The 20,337-nt window shown below is 45.9% G+C and overlaps 3 protein-coding genes across 3 annotated transcripts in view; 1 reads left to right on the top strand and 2 right to left on the bottom strand.

Moving 5' to 3' along the window:
• Positions 1-20,337, bottom strand: part of LOC110986883 (complement C3-like) — a 60,666-nt gene that overhangs the window by 16,310 nt on the left and 24,019 nt on the right. Inside the window, exons 14-20 of the mRNA XM_022249155.2 lie at positions 19,689-19,865; positions 4,578-4,652; positions 3,581-3,635; positions 3,059-3,127; positions 2,388-2,673; positions 1,220-1,460; positions 729-944 (exon numbers count right to left, since the gene is read on the bottom strand). Of these exons, the coding sequence (XP_022104847.2) occupies positions 729-944; positions 1,220-1,460; positions 2,388-2,673; positions 3,059-3,127; positions 3,581-3,635; positions 4,578-4,652; positions 19,689-19,865 (1,119 nt within the window). The remainder of the gene's footprint in view (positions 1-728; positions 945-1,219; positions 1,461-2,387; positions 2,674-3,058; positions 3,128-3,580; positions 3,636-4,577; positions 4,653-19,688; positions 19,866-20,337) is intronic.
• Positions 6,418-12,845, top strand: LOC147797363 (uncharacterized). Its single transcript, XM_087143561.1, has 3 exons — positions 6,418-6,805; positions 6,968-7,054; positions 7,389-12,845. Exon 3 carries the CDS (start codon positions 10,280-10,282, stop codon positions 12,284-12,286), a length of 2,007 nt encoding a protein of 668 aa, XP_086999687.1. The 5' UTR covers positions 6,418-6,805; positions 6,968-7,054; positions 7,389-10,279; the 3' UTR covers positions 12,287-12,845.
• LOC147797362 (uncharacterized) lies at positions 16,835-18,794 on the bottom strand. Its single transcript, XM_087143493.1, has 2 exons — positions 18,341-18,794; positions 16,835-18,105 (listed from the first exon to the last, which is right to left on the bottom strand). The coding sequence occupies exons 1-2, from the start codon at positions 18,792-18,794 to the stop codon at positions 17,633-17,635; spliced, it is 927 nt and encodes a 308-aa protein (XP_086999619.1). The 3' UTR covers positions 16,835-17,632.

The following is a 20,337-nucleotide window of genomic DNA, read 5'->3' as shown; positions in this document are numbered from 1 at the left end:
TGCTACATTTATCTCAGTTATCCCCGCTTGCTGGTGGGCAGTTTGCTGAGGAATGATGGTGGTGACCTCGAGAATTTACCAAGCCCATGCATGTGCATCCTCCAAAAGACCGACGAGATTAGATCTCTCTTAAAGGTTCACAGAATCAGAAAACATTTATTTCACGTGAACTATTTCAAAATAACGACAAATACGTAACCATTTCAAAAACATCTTAAATTCAATGTTTACCCCATTATTTAATCGTGACCCTGACTGAGTAAAAAGATCCTGCGTTTCCCCGCCAACAAAAAAAATCATCAACAGGCAAACAGTGTCTCGGTTCAAGGTAGAAATTAAAAGATACAGTCCTAGCTAGCACAGTGTTTGCTAGTGGACAAAGCTACATGGAACACATTGTGGTCTGCTGCAAGCGTGCGATACTCCATGTACTGTGTGAAATCATACAATATATATTTATGTGTACACTGTACATGTGGGCGTTCTGCCGATGACGTCATCATATCAGCCTGGGAACGCGAACGGCCAAAGGGGGATTTTTTTGTGGGCGGGGAAACACATCTATTCATTGAGTTTGGAGTCACGATTAATGAATTTGTGATGTTTCTGAAATGGTTAGTATTAATTGTTATTTTGAAATACTTAGCGTAAACAAAATGTTATCTATTTCTGTTAACCTTTAAAACCTCACGAACACACGCACACAAAGTAGAAACGTAAAAACTCACGCGAACAGTCAAGTGCTTTATGATACCATCTTGGTATCCTCCCGTCTTGTCCACGGCAACGATTTCTATGGGGACGTCCTTGACCTCGAGTGGTACAATGACAAACTTGACAGAGGCGGGCCTCTTCGGTCTAACTTCGATGGTTGTGCCTTCTGAGTATTCGTCCGGTTGGGCCACTGAGCAGAGTCCGTCCTTGCCTTTCAAATAGATGGTGACCTAAACGCAGAATTGAAAGCAGGGGGGTGAGCGCTGTCTAGGAAATCCTTAGTAAGGGTTCGTGATAAGGTGACGTCCAAACGGCTACCGGCATTTGTCCTTCGTACCATGCTTGTTTTATGATTGTGGATACGAGGTAAAAAGGATCACCTAGCCAGGCTACTGTGATTGTTTGTGGCGCAGTAAATGTAACTTGCAATTGACTGATGTGTAGTAAACATATACCATGCACACACCTGGCATTTTCGTCAATACCTACGAATATATGAACTTGCCTCTAAGACACGGTCGGCATAGTTGAACACGGTCGCGACTATCTCGATCTGCTCGAAGCGCTGGACCGAGTAGGGCATGCCAAGGTCGAGGAAGAACGGAGGGCGGACCTCCAGCCTGATGGGGTTTGCCACGCACATGCCGAAGTTATCTGAGACCCCAACAGCCTCAATGACCCAGGTAGTGACACTGTCAGGCAGAGTAGACTGGTGAAGTGCTCTACCGTCTTCCTCTCCAAGAGGTCTGCCAAAGACATGGACGTGCAAAGGAAAACAGGTGATAACTCAACGCCAAGCTGTAACAGTTTTCTTTCTTTAGCTCCACTTGAAAAAAAGGGAATCTTCTTCTGGAACGTATTTCAACATATTTAACTCGGTTTCTTACCGGTAGTTTACATGTGCATGTAAGGGGTCGTTTTATGTGACTGGTATCATGGTTTTTTCTCGTATTCTTAGGAATCAATCGATTTTGATTTTAGATGTTTTTTTATGAGTTTTTATTCATATAATTTTTCTGCACATACTATATTGGGGTTGAATATATGTGCAAATGGTAACCCATGTGCGTGCATTTTGTCTTTCAATTTTAGGTATTGTTAACTTGTACGTAAGGAAGACAACAATCATGAATTTCTTGTTAATGGATTATGAATAAAAACATAATTATCATATGTATATAAATTAAACAAATATATTTGTAACTTTTTTTCTAAATGTGATAAGAGATGACAAAACATCGAAGTACACTGCAAACTCACAACGGCAATCAAAGTGGTGCTCGATCCACTCGTATGCACAGATCCGCAAGCATAACACACTGAGTATGACAATTTATCTTTAGGTCTCCAAGTATAACAATTTATCTCCAGATCTTTGTGGCTATCTATTTATACCTCTGACAGAGTGCTTGTGCCCATAAACTACTTTCAGCTAGATCTGTAACGTATAGAACTGATTCGCCTGGGATCACTAATGACAAATGCATATGAAACGCCGAGTGAATCAAACCATAACGACAGAATTCAAATGCTATGCAGCCTGAACGGATCTTCTGCTTTAACATGGCAGTCTGCAACCGAATCCAAGTACAGAGATTGTTTTGTAATTGCTTTTGGCTTCTTAGGCGACGAACTGCGCGTTTAGAAAATGGACAGAACTTTCTACAGCTTACAGGAGCTCCACATCCTCAAACATCCAGCTCTCCGGGAAGTTGGATCGCACCGAGATGTCCTCCAAGTTGACCCCACTGCTTTCGTCGACGCTAGATCTTCCTCGAGTAATGCTGTCCAACTCCGTGCAGCACTCATAGAAGGCGGTGATATTTGACGAGGATTCACTGAGGCCCTTCCGTCTGGCCATCAGCTTGGCTCTCACCGCGCAGGTCAGCTTTGTCGGCCCGGCCAACTCCCTCAGACCCTTCTCGCAGTACTCCCTCTCGTCGCCCTCATATCTACTCACTGAAAAGCGCAGAAAAAGAGACAACATATCACTTAGACACACCACTGATTACTGCATGAAGAACGAAACAAGGGATAGTCGCAATATCTGTGACGCCGCTCAGGATGATCACTTGTCGACCCTTGACAAACATAGACCCAGTGGAATGGCGCTGTACATATAGCTTCAAAGCCATACAGAGGGTCAGAGGTGCGCGAAGAAGCTTTTTTTTGCGAGAGGAGGCCGCATTGGAAAGGGGTAAGCTTCTTCTTTAAAACAGTGTTCTTTACTATCAACTGGCACGTATCTCCACCATCAGAATGCTATTAAAGTCTTCAACTGCAAAGCGGTGCAGCGTTTAGCCAACCCAACCTGATATAGAAGAACTTTAACTTTAATACTTACAAATTTGCTCTCTTTCTGTGTCGTTTACTGAGCGCCGGACCCTCCTGTTTTCAGCCGAACATCCAAGGGCTTAACAAGCCAGGAAAGAAGGAAAAGCAACTTCCAGCTTGAGCTTAAGTATTAATGCACTTCTTCCTCCCCGATACCGACAACGTATTGAAAACGAACTTTTATAGGGCACACTTAAACTAATGCTTCATCTTGCACTGGTATGAAGATTTAGTTACCCCCAAAATTTAACAGCCATGACATAAACAACGAACAGAGAGGACAGTCTTCCATTCCGTAATTCTACCTTAGCTTGGCAATCGTCAACTCTAAACCCGGATAAATGGGCCAATTGCGGATCGGGCAAATAATTTCCTCTAATTTTGTATGGAGGATCAGACTGAGCATTGTTTTCATCCAGATTTTTCCTCATCACACAGAATCCACACAGAATTGCTACTCCAATGCACAGAGAACAGTCATGCGGACGAGAATTAAAAGGCTTCTATAACAAAGTTAGATGATCGATCATACCTTCTCTGTGCGGAATATTAAGGTTGGCATTTGACAGAACTGTAATTCCAGCGTCCTGAGAAGAGAGAAATGGAAATAGACGGGAAAAAACATTTTGAAGCTTGAAACTTTGTATTTATTTTCACCTCACTCTGAACTTTTAACCAATTCGAACAGTTCGTTTCAGGGTAACTGGACTGAAACAACACGATATGTCCGCATGGAACTGTATCACCGAGTAGTTCATAGCTCAGCCCAAAGAAAGCTGGGCTTGGAATGTGTCACTGACGTTTTCTCTGGCAAGCCTATTATTTCTGGTATTGCTGGGGGGCAACAGAATGGAATTTTTCTTTGCAGAAAACGACTGTCCATTTTGCCATCCATGAAAATTGTCACTTTAAGAACAATGATAGCAACATCTCAATAATGCTGGTGCCTAAATTCAATATGTCTCCAGGGTTCAACTTTCCCCCTATCCTACGCTGGACACGCTAACAATCATTTAGACACAAATTTTTATGGACCTTCGACGTAACCTTCTCACAAAACACTCATTTTCCAGAGACATGCATGCCAGCACAAAATGCTAGCTTTACCATGGGGCCATGAAATGTAGATGAATGAAACAAGGAAAGCCCTAGGTTGGATTGATTGAAACTTTGCAGATAAACTGTATGCCGTCCCATGTTTTAATTGAAAAATTAACAGTGAACATCTAAGATCACGGGGTTGGAATTTGCCCCTGCGGTATAAGTTGGTCCAAAATAGCCGCATTCCCTTATCAGACTTGAGCTGACGCACGCCCTGATCAGTTGAAAAAGCCAGGCTAGTGGAAAGTCTTCATTTTGGTTGGTAACACATGCATTTATATTCACTCGTGATTCAGAGAGGTGCAGTTTCCACCAAAGAAGCCTTGGTTGCTACGGAAAATTGCGCCCTCCCTTGTGGGGCTGATAGGGCTAATCATCTCAAGTTTTCGTCGTGAGCTAAAACAAATAACAAGATTAACCAGCAATACCTTGAAGATGGCGGCTGCATCCTGTCCACCTCCTGGTCCACAGCCTAAATCATACCCGGCCATTCTCTTGAAAACCTAGCACATGACAATATGCCTAACTTGATTAGTATTGAAAGATCAATTTCCGAAATCTCGCATCTTTTCACCAGCGGCTGATCTAAAGGTTGGATGCTTAGGACTTAAGCTAAAGATGTACAGTTGGAATAGCTCAAAGAAAGATGACACTTTGTACATTATTTTAGAAATTTTAATTACGAATGAAAGCATCTTAAGTTCAACATGATTACGCCTCCAAGGTTCCTTTTACAGACTTGGTTTCGGCGTGAAGCAATCTCATCTTTCACCTCTTGATTGAAAAGCTTCTTGCTACAGCATGCACCGAACCGGTAAAGTTATCGCAAATACTATCCATGGGGAAACTCGATCATATGACAAGAGTTGAGGCAGCAATGGACCTTATTCCTGTGCAGGTCATTTTGATCTTGTTCATCGAATCTACATGTGGTATATAAATAGTGTACTGGTGAATGGGATGGTAGCAGACTATTTTATTTATTCATGTATTCTTTTACTTTGCAAAATATCACACTGGCAAGTAGTATATTGTGAGCAAAATCATACCGTGTTGAGGTGGTACCGTATTGAGGTGGAGGTGGGATGAGGTGGTACCGTATTGAGGTGGTACCGTATTGAGGTGGAGGTGGGATGAGGTGGTACCGTATTGAGGTGGAGGTGGGATGAGGTGGTGTGAGGTGGGAGTGAATTATCATATACCTGATGTGAAACAAAAGAATTGATAAATTATACGTATAATATACGTATAAATTATGCGAATGGCGTCAAGCCGGGACGAAGTCGCGGGTTGAGTGGAGTTCCCGGAGGGACTCCACGCCGAACCACGGAGTGGTGAGGAGGGCTCACCCCACGGTAGTGTTCAACTGGCGTTAGCCAGTTGGGGAACGAGTGACGAAGTCACGAAGTGGACGCGTAAATTTTCAAATCGATAAAATAAATGAATAAAATAAAATTCAAAGCAAAATACCTGTTTCGATTTTCTGTTCAAACTTCTGTCCGAATGGCTTGACTGGACGACCGTATACGGATCCATATAAATTATGCGAATGGCGTCAAGCCGGGACGAAGTCGCGGGTTGAGTGGAGTTCCCGGAGGGACTCCAAGCAGGATACATGGTTGCCAGAGGGACTTGCACAACAAATATCACCTACAGTAAACATCTTTTAAGCAACATCCGCATCCAACAAGATGATGCAGGTCTCAATTTCTATGGGCCGGCTGTCAGTCACTCAGCGTTTTGTTGAAGTACGAAGAGTAAGGAGCTGAGTTCGCCTCGCAAATCCGTGGTTGCCAGAGAGACTTTCACAACAAACATCACTTCTTGCGCATCTTGGCCCCAAAGTCCGCGTCTAAAAAGATTGTTGATTGTCGTTGCCAAGGTATTTCCCCAATCCGCATTCAACAAGATGATGCAGGTCTCAATTTCTATGGGCCGGCTGTCAGTCACTCAGCGTTTTGTTGAAGTACGAAGAGTAAGGAGCTGAGTTCGCCTCGCAAATCCGTGGTTGCCAGAGAGACTTTCACAACAAACATCACTTCTTGCGCATCTTGGCCCCAAAGTCCGCGTCTAAAAAGATTGTTGATTGTCGTTGCCAGGTATTTCCCCAATCCGCATTCAACAAGATGATGCAGGTCTCAATTTCTATGGGCCGGCTGTCAGTCACTCAGCGTTTTGTTGAAGTACGAAGAGTAAGGAGCTGAGTTCGCCTCGCAAATCCGTGGTTGCCAGAGAGACTTTCACAACAAACATCACTTCTTGCGCATCTTGGCCCCAAAGTCCGCGTCTAAAAAGATTGTTGATTGTCGTTGCCAGGTATTTCCCCAAACATGGTCCTCCTCTGGTGAGGATATAACATGGATGTAACGCACGATCCAGTTCAAATCCGATCTCCGAGAGTCATCTGTCATCCCTTCCGAGTCAACTTTTTTGCAGCCTTGTTCTACCAACGTTAATAACTATAGTTATGTCTCAGCCGTGGGAGAGTCCCGACTACACCAATAGTCAGCTGGAGGAGATTCAGCGCATCGCCGACGAGATGTATGCAAAGGTAGACATAAAAACAATTTCGATTTTAACTCCATGGGAGAGTCCCGACTACACCAATAGTCAGCTGGAGGAGATTCAGCGCATCGCCGACGAGATGTATGCAAAGGTAGACATAAAAACAATTTTGATTTTAACTTTATTAGCTTTCTTGCTATATTTTGAAAGAAAAAAAAATAATAATAATAAATAAATAAAATAAAATATCCCCCCCCATGGGTGTTGTATTGTAATTGTAAACTAAATGTAATGTTTGGTTCTGTTCGAACAGGATGGTGAATTCGTGTACAATCCTGATGATTTTCCTCCTCTGAGACCGATTTGCGCAGCTCCTGAATTAGACAACGGAGTCGAAGAGGTATGTAAACATTTTCCCAATTCCCCCACTTGTTTATTCGTGCATATACATGCGATAACTTGTCCACGCTTATTCATGACGTCATGCCTGTTATTATTGTCCAGCGATAAAGCGCTTAAGACAAGTCTGGACATGCCGACACTCCGTCGTTGTCTTTTTGATCGTTTATTTGTCGGTACACGAATGAAAACCTGCGGCCGCTCATACACTGTCGGTTAAGCACTGGCATGTGTCCCTCACAACCCGTTTGATCTTAGTCGCAATCACATCTGCTCTATCTACCACGTAATATCCTTTTAATATTTCATTGTATCTTGTACTGTTTGTTTTATAGACTCCTTTTGAAGTTCCGTCGAAGCGCAAGAAGATGAAGAGAGTTCTAGGTGTGCACGAATGTTTAGTCTGCAATAAAACATTCACTCGCAGAGATGCCCTGCGACGACACAAGACCACCCACACCACAGTCAAATCTGTATCCTGCCCAGAGTGCGGTGCATCATTCCGGCGCACCGACAACATGAAACGCCATAGGTGTTCTCAACACCAGCAGCGCACCGATCCTGCAAGGCCAACATCATCAGCTACTACTGCACCGCACAATCGCAGCGGTACTTCAAGACCAGAACCCCCAGTCCAGCCTACAGATGGTGCTCATCATCAGCCGGACGACCAGCCTGGATGCAGCCATTGGCCCGACCCAGCCACGCTCGCCCCTGCTCATCCCATCGCCAATAGCAATCAGCAGAGTATGACAGCTCCTCCGCCCGCCACAGCCCCAGCCCCAGCCCCCACCAGTGACAATCCTCGCAAATGCCCCGGTTGCGGTAAAGCTTTTCCTCTCATTGAATCGATGCATCGCCACTACGCCAGAGTACACACCGGCCAGAGACCGACTCAGCCCTCCCCACAACCCATCGATGATCGATTTGAGGAAGATCCTTTGGTTTACCCAGAGGGTGACGAGGATGACTTGGGCCTAACTGACATTATTCGGGACAACTGGGAGAGTATTCGTGCCTTCCAGGTTACGGGTCATCCAGTAGAGGACATTTACAACATTCGTGTCGTGCAGTCATCTAAAAACCACAGAAACACTGCCCAGAAAATACTCAGTAATCTGACAGACCACGAGCAGTTGATCAACGTCTCGTTTGGAGCTATTGTGCGCCATGATGAGACGGGGGAGCTCCGTTTCTTCGATGCAGACTCAGTCAGATTTTTTCCAACACCGGTGTCTTTTGACAGTCACTTCCTGGAACAGTTTGAGGATGAAGTCATTGCCGACTTTGTTCGTGGACATTTTAAAGACTGGTCGCTGGTTGCCCTCACCAATATTCGCCTGTTTGTGCGTCATGCCCCCGACCCCCTTCGAGATGACCCCGAGGAGTTCCCCGCAGAAATGGAAGTAGACGACGACGAAGTCGGCCGTGTGTACAGAAACAATTGGGCCGCTATCCGGACCCATCATCGAATCGGTCGGGTGATTCAGGACATTTATAATATACGAATGGATCGCCCTGAGGCTTCATTCATGCGGATCATGAATGGAATATTTAAGAAACTGACATGCCGGGTGAAGGTCAACCTTTCATGTGGATTCATCTTGCGGCACAACGAAACTGGTGAGCTGCGGTATTTCCACCCGTCTCATAACAATGCGAAACTGTTTTCTATTCCATTTACCATCGGCAGCCAGGGAGATATGGACAGTTTGATCGAGGCTCTGGAAGCATTGGATGTTGTGGAATATGCCCGGCAGCAACGCCCAGACACAAAATGGACGGTCGTGGTGCTGACCAATCTTGCCGTCTATGTGAACAAAATGCCGCAGTTCTACATTGGAGCTCCACCGCAAAGCCTACCTGACTTTGTCAAGAACAATAGAGGTCTCCATAATCTTACACACAATCCAAACAATTGGCAAAGATACAACGATAATCTTTGCTTTTTCCGGTGTCTGGCGCTGAACCGAGGGGCGCCTCTGAGGGGGTTGGAGAGGACAACCCAGGATCTTGCCGAAACTTTCCAGCGATCTACGGGGAGACAAATCAGCCGGGGTGTTACAATGGAAGACCTAAGTGAAGCCGAGCGAATCTTCGAAGTCACAATTCAGGTCTACAGCTTGACGCAGGTGGACAATGGTGACGACCGCCAACAGACCAGGGTACACCTCATCCGCCGCTCTCATCGACGATATGCCGCCAACCTCCACCTGCATCTGTTCCAAGAACATTTTTCGTACATTTTTGACTTAAATAAATTCAGTCAAACGTACGAGTGTGAAAAATGCAGAATGATTTTCAACAGATCATCCAACCTTCAACGTCATGTACCCACATGTAATGTTAATGTAAAACACAGATTCCCCGGCGGTGTGTACAACCTACCGGATACAATTTTTGATAAGCTGGAGGAAGCAGGCATCGACGTCGAAGAGAACTTAAAATATTACCCCTACAGGGCGACCTACGACTACGAATGCTACTTCGACAACGTGGATCAAAATGGCGGCCAGGAAAAACTTACATGGTGCAATCGCCACGAATTGCTTAGTGTCAGTGTCGCCAGCAATGTCCCGAACTTTGACTCCGCGAGATGTTTTGTGAGTGATGGTGACCCCGCAAGTCTGGTGGGGCGTATGGTGAACTATCTCCACGAAATAAGCGAGGCGGCATTCATCAATTTGACCGAGAAGTTCGAGGATGTTTTCAGCCGTATCCAAGAACTGGTCGAGCTCCAACAGAACCAAGAGGGTAAACAACCGCGGGCACGAGATGACACCGCACCAACCAAGAAAGTAGCTGCGGAGAAATTGCGGGAGGAACTGGAGCACTATCTTGGTGAACTTCCCGTGATCGGCTTCAATTCAAGTAAATACGACTTGAATGTCATCAAAAAACACCTCTACCAAAGACTGAAGGAGGCCGGCGACCCTGTGGAGATGGTCATCAAACGAGGTGGGAGTTACATGGCCCTGAAAACCAAGAAGTTGAAGTTCCTTGACATCTCTAATTATCTGGCACCCGGGTACTCCTACGAAAAGTTTCTAAAAGCATATGACTGTGCACACGATAAGGGTTTCTTTCCGTATGAGTACATGACAAACCTGAACAAGCTTCACGAAACTGCACTGCCACCCCACGAAGCGTTTTTCAGCACACTGAAGGAGACAAACATCACCGAGGAGGACTACCGTTACTGTCAGCAAGTTTGGGGGGCGAAGGAATGACCACACTGCGAGACTTGCTAGTATGGTACAACAACCTTGACGTGCTCCCGTTTCTGGACGCCATCCAGAAGATGTTCAACTTTTACAAAGAACGGCGTATGGACATGTTCAAGACAGCCATATCTGTACCCGGCCTCTCTTTGCAGTATCTGTTTTTGACACTCGCAGATAACATATCCTTTTCCCTCATCGACGAGCCCAACAAGGACTTGTATTACCTGCTGAAAAAGAACATTGTCGGGGGCCCGTCCATAGTGTTCCACCGCTACCATGAGAGGGGGAAGACACAGATTCGAGGAGGACCGCAGCAGTGTGCCAATATCGTCGGGTTTGATGCAAACGCCTTGTATCTGTGGTCCTTGATGCAACCAATGCCGGTCGGGACTTTTATCAGGCGACGAGAAGAAGACAACTTCAAGCCAGTGCCGAGCCACAAGTGGGGAGCCAAGGCATCAGAATGGTTGGAGTGGGTGGCACACACTGATGGTCTCTTCATTCGCCATCAACTCAACCGCGGTGAAAAGCGAGTGGGGTCGAGGGCAATTCCAGTAGACGGCTTCTGTAAAGAGAACAATACCGTTTACCAGTTCCATGGCTGTTTCTGGCACGGGCATCGCTGTCATCTGAATCCCCAAGAATTCAACCCTGTGAAGAACCTGCCGCGTGCTGAACTGAGGCGACAGACTGAGGAGATATCCACCTACATCCGGGCCCAGGGTCATAGTCTGGTCGAGATGTGGGAATGTGAATGGACTCGCTTGCAACAGGAAGATGCCAACGCCGCTGACTTTGTCCGTTCCAGAAGACTGCCTCACCAGCATAAGACACTCAACCAGCGTGGCATCCTGGATGCAGTCGTCAACGAAGAGCTCTTCGGCCTGGTGGAGTGCGATATCGAGGTACCCGCCCAACTTCGCGAGACGTTTGCAGAAATGCCGCCCATCTTCAAGAACGTCGAGATTAGCCGCGAGGACATTGGGGACCATATGCGGGAGTATGCAGAGAGGGAAGGTCTGATGAAGTCACCTCGCCGCAGCCTCATCGGTAGTATGTTTGGTCGCCGTATTCTACTAGCCTCTCCGCTGTTACGGTGGTACATACAACATGGTCTTCACGTTACACATATCTACCAGTTCATTCAGTATGGGCAGGCAGCGTGTTTTCAACCCTTCGGGGAGGCGGTCAGCAACGCCAGGAGGGACGGTGACGTCGACCCGTCTAAAGGAATCATCGCAGACACCATGAAGCTCCTGGGGAATTCCGCCTATGGCAAGACGGTGACCAACCAGGAGAAACACCTGCAAGTTCAAGTTGCACACAGCGATGAAGCAGCATCTCGTCTCATCAACCTGCCCAATTTCCGTGCCCTCCATACACTGGACGAGAAACTATATGAGGTGGAGCTCAACAAAAAAGCCATCCGCCTGGGTCTCCCGTTGCAAATTGGTTTCTTCGTCTACCAATATGCCAAACTGCGTATGCTCCAATTTTACTTTGACTTTCTCCTGAAGTTCATTGATCCCGCAGATTTTCAGCTCTGCGAAATGGACACTGATTCTGCGTACATGGCCATTTCGGCGCAGAGATTGGAGGACATCATCAAGCCACATCTGCGGGACCAGTTTCAGCGTGAGAAGTCATCCTGGTTTCCCCGCAACGACACCCCTACCCATCGTGCCTTCGACAAGCGCACACCTGGCCTCTTCAAAGTCGAATGGGAGGGGGACGGCATCGTCGCCCTTTGCAGCAAAACGTATTACTGCTTCGGTGACCAAGATAAGGTAAGCTGCAAGGGGATCAACAAAAGGACCAACAACATCAGCAAGCGGCGATACTTGGATACGCTTCAGACACAGCAAGCCGGGGAAGGGGTCAACCGCGGCTTCCGGATGCGGGAGGACGGCATGCACACCTACCAGCAGGTGAAGACTGCGTTCACTTACCTCTATCCCAAGAGGAAGGTGGCACCGGATGGAGTAACAACAACATACTTGGACCTCTAGGACATTGGAACTCTAAAAGGGCCACAACCAAAATGAAACCAACAAAACAAATGAAAACACACGCAAAACTGTAAAAATACGCAAGTGCAATGGAAACTCCGCAAGTATACAATCATTGAAATAACCTTGAACGCTATAATATCAGGTGGATGTTTCCCTCGATTTACAGTTTCCAAAGTTGGATGTTTGCCATCATTTCTAAATTCTTGTCGATTCAAGACAAATTTCCAAAGGTGCTTATTTGCGTTAAATTTGTAATTTTCTAAATTCTTGTCGTTTCAAAACAAATTTCCAAAGGTGCTTATTTGCGTTGAATTTTGCCTTTTTGTAATTCTTGTTGTTTCTGTTTGAATTTTAATTTGTAATATCTAAGTTCTCCTTGTTTCTGTTTAAGTCTTAATTTGATTTGATTTTCCTCAGCGTAAAGAAAGACAGTCTTTTTTAAGAATAAAATATGATCGAAACAAGAAGAAAAGAAAATTTCTTTCTTTAAGTAGTTTGAAACTTTAGGAAACAACAATAATAACAATAATTATAAAATAGAATAAGGTTAAATCAAAAAAAAAATAAATTAAAACCTGGCTGAGTGAACAACCCACGTATACGCTACACAAACCCATTCGTAGACACTTTCAGCGGAACAGGGTTGTGGTGGGTGGTATCGACCACCAATGGCAGGCAGATCTGGTAGATATGAGGTCGCTCAGTCGATTTAATGCAAATTACAACTATCTCCTGACGTGTATCGACATCTTGTCAAAATATGCCTGGGTCGTCCCGCTCAAAACTAAGACCGGCAGTGCCCTAATTGCGGGTTTCAAGACAATCTTAAAAAGTGGGCGGAAACCCCAAATGCTGCAGACCGACAAAGGAACTGAGTTTCTCAACCGACAATTTCAGTCCTTTCTCAAGAAAAGAAACATCAAATTTTTCACCACGCAGAACGAAACAAAAGCCAGTGTGGTGGAGCGATTCAACAGGACGCTCAAGACAAAAATGTACAAGTATTTCACGGCCACCAACAGTCGGGCGTACATCAAGGTTTTACCAAAATTGATGTCTGCGTACAATAACGCGTATCACAGAAGTATCAAGGCCGCTCCGGCTTCGGTAAATATTCAAAACGCCGAAACTGTATGGACAAATTTGTACAACAATCCTTCAGTACAATCAACCATTTTCAAATTTGCTGTGGGAGACACGGTGCGCATCAGTATGGCGACCAGACCGTTCAGAAAAGGATATCTCCCAAGCTGGACCACCGAACTGTTTACGATCAGCGCGCAAATCCCACGGCGCCCACCCGTGTACAAGTTGAAGGACTATGATGGGGAAGAATTGGAAGGGACCTTCTACGAACAGGAGCTCCAACGGGTCGTGAAATCGGACGATCTGTATCAGGTGGAGAAAGTGTTACGCAAGCGGAAAAAAGGGGGGAAAACAGAGTATTTTGTCAAGTGGGTCGGCTACCCCGACAAATTTAACAGCTGGGTGACGAGTCTGCGCAGGTTATAAAAACTTGCAGATGTCAGTGGTGGTTCTCACAGTACCGAACCAACCTTCACCATGGCGGACTCATTCTACGTCACGCTCCCTAGTAACAGTTCCATGGACACACATCCCAACAACACGCTTAGCCATTTTTACGTGAATTTACCTACACCCCTTTCTTTCGAAGGAGACTGGGAAGTGGCCTTGGCCGAAGTGACCTATCCGCATCGCTGGTTGAACGTGATTGAAGGGAATCTTTTGGCTTGTTCGGCCGGATCGGAAGACTCCAGATTTCACTTTCACCACATAGCAGAGGGATATTACCCGACATCTGAAGAATTGTTGAGGAATTTCGAACCTCCCATCGAGCACGGCGGGCTCGTCCGATTCAAGTACAACAAGTTTATTCAAAAAGTCATCATCAAGACAAACAACAGAGTGGCAATTAAACTACTGGGTCCTCTGGCAAACCTGCTCGGCTTTGATGATGGTGCGGTCGTAGTCGGGACCGCGAAGAGCACCAGAGTGGTGGATATGCAGCCATTCTACTCACTTTTTATTTACACTAATATTGTCGAGTACCACACCGTGGGAGACACCCGGGCGCCCTTACTGCGCATTGTAAATGTGGACGGTCAGTACGGTGAAACAGTGACCAAAATCTACGACAGTCCCCACTACATGCCCCTGAAACACAAGTTGGTTCACATGATTGAAATAGATATAAGGGATAGTACAGGACAGCCCATTCCATTTGTGAGCGGGAGAGTCATCGTGAAACTTCACTTTAGAAGGAAGCGCTCGTCTTACTTCAACTGAACACCATGAGGAGCAGTTATCTACCCAGCAGTAGCAAGCATTACGAAGATTATTACATCAGCCAAGTGGGGCGCGGTCACCCTGTGTTCACTGGACCGAGAAATCAGAGAGGCTATGGACTTGGAGGAATTCTGGGTGGACTGTTCCGCTCTGCCATGCCCCTGCTCAAACAGGGAGCTAAAACACTGGGTCGGGAAGCGATCCGTACGGGTGTAGGCATCGCGCAAGATGCGCTAGAAGGCAAAAATATTAAGACGTCAGCTAAAAACCGACTCCGCCACGCCGGGCGCAACCTGGCAAACACGGCCCTTCGCAGTGTGGAGACTAGAGTTACGGGAGCCCCGCGGCGCGGTATAAAAAGGAAAGCAAACGGCAGACACGCCAGTACCTCGTCCCGCAAGAGAGCGAGAAGATCTCACGACATCTTCGACTAAGCTCTGCACACCTTTTAGCTTCCCCGATTCTCATCATGTCGCTCCTACACGATAATTCGTGCGAGTGCACCAAATCCGAACTGGACTTGTTTTCTGTACCACCCACTCAGACCAGTATCGTCAAGGGACAGTGGGAAGAATTCCACCCCATTTCTACCATCTCCGATGGAGGACCCATCGAGTTTTTCGTGCCGGGATCAGGAGATGAGTACATGGATCTCAACCAAAGTCAGCTTTACGTCAAAGCCAAAATAACCAAGGCGGACGGTTCCAATTTAACAGAGAATGATCACGTGGGCCCCGTCAATTTATTCTTACAGTCCCTATTCAGCCAGATTGACGTCAGTTTGAACGAACGCCTCATCTCACCCTCCACACCTACTTACCCCTACCGCGCCTTGCTGGAGACCATCCTCACCTACGGTACTGATGCCATGATATCCCAACTTACTTCTGCATTGTTTTACAAGGACACCGCCGGCAAGATGGACAATGCCGACCCCGCAGGGGACGATGATGCCGTCAATCAGGGCCTGAAAAGGAGACATGAGTACACCAAAAACAGCAAAGTGGTGGACCTGATCGGCCCCATTCACAGCGATATTTTCTTTCAGGACAGACACATGCTGAACGGCGTGGACGTGAAACTGAAGCTCATTCGCAGCAGCAACGCGTTCTGCCTCATGGCCTCTGGACCCAACCCTAATTACAAAGTGGTCATCCTAGACGCCTCCCTGTTTATCCGAAAAGTCAAAGTGAGTTCCGCCGTCATGCTCGGTCACATGAAAGCCCTGGAGAAAGGCACAGCCAAATACCCCATCAAGCGGAATATTTGCAAGATGGTGTCCGTGCCCCGCGGCAACTTGACACTCACCCAAGATCACGTGTTTCTCGGACAACTACCGAACCGTATAGTGGTGGGATGCGTGACCAACGAGGCGTTCAATGGTCGATACGGAAAAAATCCCTTCAATTTCCAACACATGGATATCAACTTTTTAACGGTGCACGTCGATGGGGAACAAATACCCTATTCCCCACTCCAACCTAAATTTGACGGACCGGCCAAAAACTACATCAGAGCCTACCAGACCCTGTTCTCCGGGACAGATAAAATGTACCAGGACGACGGCAACATCATTACTCGTGATGACTACGCCGCGGGGTACGCGCTGTTTGCGTTTGATCTGAGTCCGGACTTGTCCGCTGGCGGTCACTTCAATCTGGTGAAGCGTGGCAACCTGAGACTGGACGTTCACTTTGCCCGACCACTGGAGGAAACGATCAACCTGATCATCTATGCCGAATTCAATAACATCATTGAAGTTGACCAGGCTCGCAACATCATCTTCGATTACAGCGGCTAAATCGACTATCACTATCGATCATGGACACGCATCATATCGACAGCATTTTGAAAAAGGATCGCTTCACCAAACATGACTTCCGAGGAGTCTACGCCTGCGATCAACTTCCTAAACGTTACGCCCCTCGTCCGAGTGCCTTTGTTGTAAACACGGACCCATCCACACTACCGGGTGAACACTGGGTGGCTATTTACATCACACGAGATGGCGAGGGCGAGTACTTCGACTCCTACGGACAGCCAGTGAAGTTACCGGAGATCAAGACGTTTCTCAAGAAGAATACCCGGCGGACTTACCACAACCGTCGTCCTCTGCAAGGTCCCTGGTCGGCCGTATGTGGACAGTACTGCATTTTCTTTCTACTGCAGCGTTGCCGGGGATTAACAATGACCAAGATTGTAAATTTGTTTTCTTCAGACAAAAGAGACAACGATGTTCTCGTCAATGATTTCATCAGAAGACACTTTCCCCAATTAGAGACATCGGTATTTGACAAACAGTTTTTAGCGGGCCAAATAGCCAGAGCTTTGTCAGGCTAGTGTATTTAGCTCTTCTGAACACAATTTTCTGATAAATGCACTTTGTGTTATTTCAATTTAGTTAAAATAATTAGAGTTGTCCGTTTAATGTTTAAGTTTGTTATTTCAATTCAGTTAGTATACCAATTTTTTTTTTCTGTTTTATTTCATTTCTGACTGTACCTTAATTAATATTTACTCTGTTTTTTTTTTTGTTTTTATAATTTAAGACGCCCTTTCTATGGTATCATCTTGTACGCTGGTTTGTTAGAAATAAAATAAACAAAAAATGTATATCGCCCGTTGACCACATAAGGGATGTTCTGGTGAGTCCCGGTTGGTTTAAGGCACCCCGTGTCGTCTTTTATTAATGTGTCTAATTTCCCTTCCCCTAAAACCACTGCCCAGAGTCATGACGCAGAAAACAGTCAATTTTTTTTCTGCCAAAGTATAATACTCAATTTATTGATGACAACATTATGCACTCCCATGTATTTAATTCACATCAAGTTACAAAACAACAACAAACAAACAACCCCCCCCAAAAAAAAGTCGTTATTCAGTTATTAATGTAGTCGTTACATTAAAAAAAAAAAACAATTAACCAGAAAAACAAACATATATTAACGAAATCCAAATTAAAATACAAACAATAAAAAAAATAAATGAAATATTACGCTACAAAATTAAGACTAACACGCATTTCTCGGTTGTAATCTAAATGCTGTCCACTATGCACTGTATGAGATCAGATGTTTTGTCAAAAAAGGGTGAGTAGAATGAAATGCTAACATCTTCTGGAACGGCTCTCCAATCGTTCAGAGTGTTTTCTATCATAGCGTTCAGTTCGTTGTTCAAGTCCGCTCCATCAGCGATAAATGAATCAGCACCCAGTGAAGAGGTGACGGCTTGAAATATCGAAAGCACCCGGTTGGTGTCCAGCGACCGCATCGCTTCCTCGAGGTAGTCGGGCACAAAGTCTTGCAGACGACACTCGGGGTTAACGCCGAAGAATAGACACTCATGGTCCCATTGGCTCGTCCAATCCTCCTCGCATCCCTCGCAGCCTAACTGTTCTTGCGCCCGGTAGACCAGACGGAAGATCTCGTCCGTGATGACTTTGGTCAGAATTCGCTTGGTCAGTCTTGTCGCCAGTGCTCTCTGTGTTGGGACATCATCGACCAAAACATCTGCAAACAGCGAAGAGTAGAAAACATTAAGGTTTGAGTTAAAGTTGCTGGGTGAGCTTTGCCACAGCCTCGGTGACATCTGCGCCCTGGGCGTTCAGATTCTTCCATTCTTCGGCCGACAAATTCAACCCCTTTTTTCCGGCCAACAGCTTAGTCTTGTTTTCGTTGTAGTAGTATTCTCTGATGTTAACGTAAACACGGTCCTTGAAACGCTTGACAAAAGCATAACGCTCACCTCCAATGTGGAACCTGACGGCGTTGCTGTCGTTTTCCTCCTGGTTAGGGTCTGGGGCGAAACACCTCCTCTTGCTGGCGGTGCCTTCTTCATTGCCATCTGGCGACAGTTTTCTCTTCGCTGCAGACTTTCCCTTCACGAAGGGAGGCTGGGCGAGTTTCAAGGGTGGATGACCGCTCAATTCTGCCATAGCAGCCGCTAGCACGTCAGGCTCCGGCCGATAGTGTACTTGACTCTCTTCTTCCTGCTCTGGGTAGCCGGTAGGAATGGACCACACGCTTTCACGGGTGAAAATGTTGTAATAGTACGGCTTCTGCTCGGTCGTACTGAAAGCCTCCCGCCATCCCCTTTTTACTTGGTCATGAGTCAACTTCTTCACAGAGTCGAACGGCCCTGCATCCGAATTGACCGTTGGAGAGGGTGGAGGAAAACCACTTCCAGATTCCGATGCCATCGCGTTTTGCAGTTTACGTTAGCGAGACTGACTGGCGATAAAATGACGCTGTAAAGCGGAGCTCGTGTCGTGTTCTGGTTTAGCAGAGAGTGACGCGAAATTAAAATGCTCCGACTTTTATACAGTCGGTCTCTTTGTTACCACAACAAGTCGTTGCTACTCAGCAGTCAACCAATCAGTGAAAGACAAATATACTTGTTTTGACTTGTCCGCGGCGCCATTCATCCCCGATCCATCTTGTTCAAGCCTGTCCATGACGTCACTAATCCCACTCCATTGTCTCCACTACCCTTGTCGGCACATGTCTCAGGATCGTGCATCAGCGATGGATCCGTATACGGTCGTCCAGTCAAGCCATTCGGACAGAAGTTTGAACAGAAAATCGAAACAGGTATTTTGCTTTGAATTTTATTTTATTCATTTATTTTATCGATTTGAAAATTTACGCGTCCACTTCGTGACTTCGTCACTCGTTCCCCAACTGGCTAACGCCAGTTGAACACTACCGTGGGGTGAGCCCTCCTCACCACTCCGTGGTTCGGCGTGGAGTCCCTCCGGGAACTCCACTCAACCCGCGACTTCGTCCCGGCTTGACGCCATTCGCATAATTTATACGTATATTATACGTATAATTTATCAATTCTTTTGTTTCACATCAGGTATATGATAATTCACTCCCACCTCACACCACCTCATCCCACCTCCACCTCAATACGGTACCACCTCAATACGGTACCACCTCATCCCACCTCCACCTCAATACGGTACCACCTCAACACGGTACCACCTCATCCCACCTCCACCTCAATACGGTACCACCTCAACACGGTATGATTTTGCTCACAATATACTACTCTGGCATAATGTGGATGACAATTCGTTATCACTTTGTACCTTCTTTTGCGTGAGTCGGTGGTAGTTACGAAGCTTGAAAACGGCTTCATCCACTGCAAGTAAGCCGACCCTTGTTCCTCTCTTGCCTGTGATCTCCAACTCAACATTCTGGCCGCTGCGGTCCGACTTGAATACGTCGCCCTCTTGAATGATGGGTGCTCGGAATGATAATCCAATCTGGGCAAACAGATTCATTTTATACACTTCTGAAGTAAACAATACATAGTTTCTTTTTTATCTGTGACAGATTCTTTATTTTCACAAAAGTGCCTTTCTAAAATTCACCGCTATACGCCTTTGTCAATAAAAGAAACCCCAAATAGGCGTACCGAATTCGGCTTGGAAACTTAAATTTGCTCCTAAGCTGCAATCAATCACACATGAACGTTTCATCTCGTGGTCTGGTGAAAATAGAAACATTGTCAAGGCAGTACTGCATTTGCCGTCTGGCAGAAATAAAGAATTACGTTTATTTAACATTCAAACATTCTACGTAAAATGTGTAATTAGCAAGTTTCAGAATGTAACTGAAAAGGGTCCAAAAATATCAGGTGGAATTTGAAAGACCTTGTGTTTTTTTTAGCAAAAATTTGATTCATGAATTTGATTCATTTAACAGATACGGAGCACTGACATATGCTCACGGAAG

The sequence above is a fragment of the Acanthaster planci genome, linkage group LG11, assembly GCF_054643075.1.
Source record: "Acanthaster planci isolate LZ-2023a linkage group LG11, COTS_SCS, whole genome shotgun sequence".
Lineage (NCBI taxonomy): Eukaryota > Metazoa > Echinodermata > Asteroidea > Valvatida > Acanthasteridae > Acanthaster > Acanthaster planci.
Note: the sequence above shows the minus strand (reverse complement) of the source record. Positions and strands in the feature narration are given on the sequence as shown.

Coding starts and splice junctions, on each gene's coding strand:
- LOC147797363 (XM_087143561.1), top strand. CDS start 10,280: ATGACCACACTGCGAGACTTGCTAGTATGGTACAACAACCTTGACGTG.
- LOC147797362 (XM_087143493.1), bottom strand. CDS start 18,794: ATGGCATCGGAATCTGGAAGTGGTTTTCCTCCACCCTCTCCAACGGTC. Junction 18,106..18,340: donor CGTCAGGTTCCACATTGGAG/GTGAGCGTTATG, acceptor CGCTGTTTGCAG/ATGTTTTGGTCGATGATGTC.